The following is a 3,916-nucleotide window of genomic DNA, read 5'->3' on the forward strand; positions in this document are numbered from 1 at the left end:
AAGAACGTAATCCTTTTTGGTTGGAAATTCAGTTACGATTTTGAAAAGTCGTATTTTCGGTTTAAAATTTCATCTCTATTTGTAGAAATTGCACTTTTTTTTTGGTAAAAATGCAATTATTTAGTTAAAAGTTAAACGATTTTGGCAGAAAATTCAACTACTTGGTCGAAAACTCTTTTTTTTTCAAAATTAAAATTTTTGTGTTGAAAATCCATTTCTTTTGGCAGAAATTTAATCTTTTTTGATAAAAAATACATCTGTTTGTTTGAAAATTAATTTATTGAAAATCATGTTTTTTCTTGAATTAAATTGTTTATTATTAAAATAAAAAATATTTGTGGTTTTTTCTTTTGTCGAAAATTCAACAATTTTTGTAGAAAATTTAACTATTTAGCGGACAATTGAATTATTAAAAAAATTTAATTGTTCTGTTGAAGATTGGACAATTTTGTTAAAACCGTAATCCTTTTTGGTTGGTAATTTAGTTACGTTTTTAAAAAGTTGTATTTTCGGTTTAAAATTTCATCTCCATTGGTAGAAATTGCAACTTTTTGGGTAAAAATGCAACTATTTGGTCAAAATTTCAACTATTTTGTCAGAAAATTCAACCATTTGGTCGAAAATGATGTTTTTTTTTGTTCAAAATTAAAATTTTGTTGTTGAAAATCCATTTCTTTTGGTAGAAATTTCATTTTTTTTAAAATAAAAAATGCAACTTTTCGTTTAAAAATTAATTTCTTTATTTGTTATAAATTCATGTTAAAATTTTAGGGCTTTTTGTTTGGTTGAAAATTCAACTATTTTCGCTGAAAATTTAAATGTTTAGCGGACAATTGAATAATTTGAAATTGTTTTTTTCAAAGAAGTCGTATTTTCGGTTTAAAAACTTATCTCTATTGTAAGAAGTTGCATGTTTCTGTGTAAAAATGCAACTGATTGGTTAAAAATTAAACTATTTTGCTAGGAAATTCCCGTTTTTGTGCTGAAAATTCATTTTTTGTTATATTTCATCATTTTCATTAAAAATTCAACTGTTTATTTGAAAATTAATTTCTTTTATTTGTTAAAAATGTAAGTATTAATGAAGATTCAAGGGATGGTTGTAAATTCGTGCTTTTGTTGAATATGACCGTTTCGTTTAATTATTTTTGAGCTTTTTTGGTTGAATATCCAACTATTTTTGTAGAAAATTCAACTTTTTGGTTAAAAATTCATCTCTTTTGGTATTTTTATGTTAATAAAAATGCTACTGTTTGGTTGAGGATTTAACTTTTTTTTCCTGAAAATTCATATTTTTACCAGAAACTCAACTATATGGTTGAAAATGAATTTTTTCTGATAATTTTACTATTCCAGTTAAAGTTCATAATTTTAGTTAAAAATTCAGGTATTTGCTTGAAAGTAAATATTTTCTTAAAAATATTTTTTTTTGTTAAAAATTATGATTATTTGTTTGAAAAATTATTTGTTTTATTGAAAATTAAACCGTTTTGTTAAAACGTCATTCTTTATGGTTGAAAATTCAATTATTTGGTTAAAAATGATTTTTTTTGTTAAAAAATCATTTTGTTTGTCATAAATTCAACTATTTTCTTGAAAATTGATTTTTCTTTGTTTAAAATAATTTTTTAAACTGAAAAAGTAACTTTTTTGGTAGAAAACTAGTATTTTATTTTTAAATCTCCTCTTTTTTTTGTCAAAAATCTAACTGTTTGGTTAAACTAAATTTTTTGGTTAAAAATTGATTTTTTTATTTAGTTGGAAATTCAATCCTTTAATTGAAAATTGAATTATGTTGTTGAAAGTTCAACTTTATTTTAAAAAACCTTCTGTTTTCATTGAAAATTTCACTATTTCGTAATTTTTTTTGGCTCGAAGTTTAATCGTTTCTGATTATAAATTCGTTCATGTCTGAAAATCCAACTTTTAAAAAAAAAATTTAACTAGTTTGTTGAAAATCAGTCTTTTTTATTTAAAGTTCAATTACTTGATTATGATTGTAACTTTTTGTTCAAAAATACATTTTTGTTTGTTGAAAATTCAACTATTTGTTTAAAAATTCATCTTTCTTAATTGAAAATTAACGTTTGAGTCAAATGTTTTCTAAAATGTTCGACTTTTTATCTTGAAGTTCAACGATTTCGTTGAAAATCGATGTATTTTCGCAAAAAAATATGCTTTCATTTAGATTAAACTTTTATCTTTCACGGTAGAAAATTAGTGTTTTTGGTTTAAATAAATAAATTGAAATTGATCTCATGTTAAAAATCTTGCAAAAAAATCCATGTTAATAATAAATCAGAAATTTTGAAGTTTAGGCGTAGAAGAAAAATGCTAGATTTATCAAATTTTATGCAATTTTCTTTTTGATAGCTGTTCTTTAGCAGTACAATTGTCAAAAGTTCGTGAAAATGTTCTCATCATCTCTACGGATCCAGCGCACAACATTTCTGATGCATTTGATCAAAAATTCAGTAAAGTGCCAACAAAGGTTAAAGGTTTCGAAAACTTATTTGCAATGGAAATCGATCCTAACGTTGGTGTCACCGAACTGCCCGACGAATATTTTGAAAACGAGTTAGGTGTGTTTCTAGGCGATAATATTTTTTTTCTATGGTTTTCAAAATTTTTTTAAATGGACAGCAATTGAAGCCGTTTTTTTTCCTTCAAAAATGGACCTAAATAATGTTTTGTTAATATATTTATTTTATGAATTAATTTGGTTAAAAAGTACAGAATTCATATTCTTTTCCCCTTTTTCAGTTTTTGATAAAAATGCCTTTTTTCCCCCCTGTTACCAAGAAACTTCACTATTTTGAAACATTTTCTTGATTGCTTTTTTCGCTTAAATACGATCTCAATTAATAGAACCGTATAAGAAAATCCAACTTTTTCTGGTTAGCAATTCATTCTTTTTGGTTGAAAAGTCTACCATTATATTATGGTACATAATTCATCTCTTGATTAAAAATGCAACTATTTTGTTGAAAATTCGTCCTCTTTTTTATTAAAAATTCCTCTTTTTTGTCAACAATTCAACAATTTTGGTCAAAAGTAATATTTTTCTTGAAAATTAGTAACTTTCTGGTTGAAAACTAATTGTTCTATAAAAATTTTTTTTTATTAAACATTCAAATATTTTGATTTAAAATTTTAATATTTTTTGGTTGAAATATCAACTATTAATTTTTTGTTCGAATTCATCTTTTTCGTTAAAAATTTCAATTGCTTGGTTTCAAAATTAACTTTTATATTAAAAATTTGTTTTTTGGTCAACAATTTGGGTCAGAATTAACATTTTTCTTGAAAATTAGTAACTTTCTGGTTGAAAACTAATTGTTCTATAAAGAATTCTTTTTTTTTATTCAACATTCAAATATTTTGATTTAAATTTTTAATATTTTTTTGGTTGAAATATGTACTGTTAATTTTTTTTTAGAATTCATGTTTTTGGGTAAAGTTTTTTAAAAATTCACTTTTATGTTAAAAATTCATTTTTTTGTCAACAATTCAACAATTTTGGTCAAAAGTAATATTTTTCTTGAAAATTAGTAACTTTCTGGTTGAAAACTAATTGTTCTATAAAAATTTTTTTTTATTAAACATTCAAATATTTTGATTTAAAATTTTAATATTTTTTGGTTGAAATATCAACTATTAAATTTTTGTTTGAATTCATCTTTTTGGGTAAAAATTTCAACTGCTTGGTTTCAAAATTAACTTTTATATTAAAAATTTATTTTTTGGTCAACAATTTGGGTCAGAATTAACATTTTTCTTGAAAATTAGTAACTTTCTGGTTGAAAACTAATTGTTCTATAAAAAATTCGTATTTAAAAAAAATTTTAAATCCAACTATTTTTATTAAAGATGTTAATATTTTTTGGTTGAAATATCAACTATTAAATTTTTTTCG

At 22.7% G+C, this 3,916-nt stretch overlaps 1 protein-coding gene across 2 annotated transcripts in view; it reads left to right on the plus strand.

Annotated features, from left to right (window-relative positions):
- The window catches only part of LOC117174830 (ATPase ASNA1 homolog), a 33,157-nt gene that overhangs the window by 10,651 nt on the left and 18,590 nt on the right, over positions 1-3,916 (plus strand). For both annotated transcript variants that reach the window (XM_033364209.1, XM_033364208.1), the window contains exon 2: positions 2,374-2,582. In XM_033364209.1, coding sequence (XP_033220100.1) covers positions 2,374-2,582 — 209 coding nt within the window. The remainder of the gene's footprint in view (positions 1-2,373; positions 2,583-3,916) is intronic.

Source organism: Belonocnema kinseyi, chromosome 6, assembly GCF_010883055.1.
Source record: "Belonocnema kinseyi isolate 2016_QV_RU_SX_M_011 chromosome 6, B_treatae_v1, whole genome shotgun sequence".
Lineage (NCBI taxonomy): Eukaryota > Metazoa > Arthropoda > Insecta > Hymenoptera > Cynipidae > Belonocnema > Belonocnema kinseyi.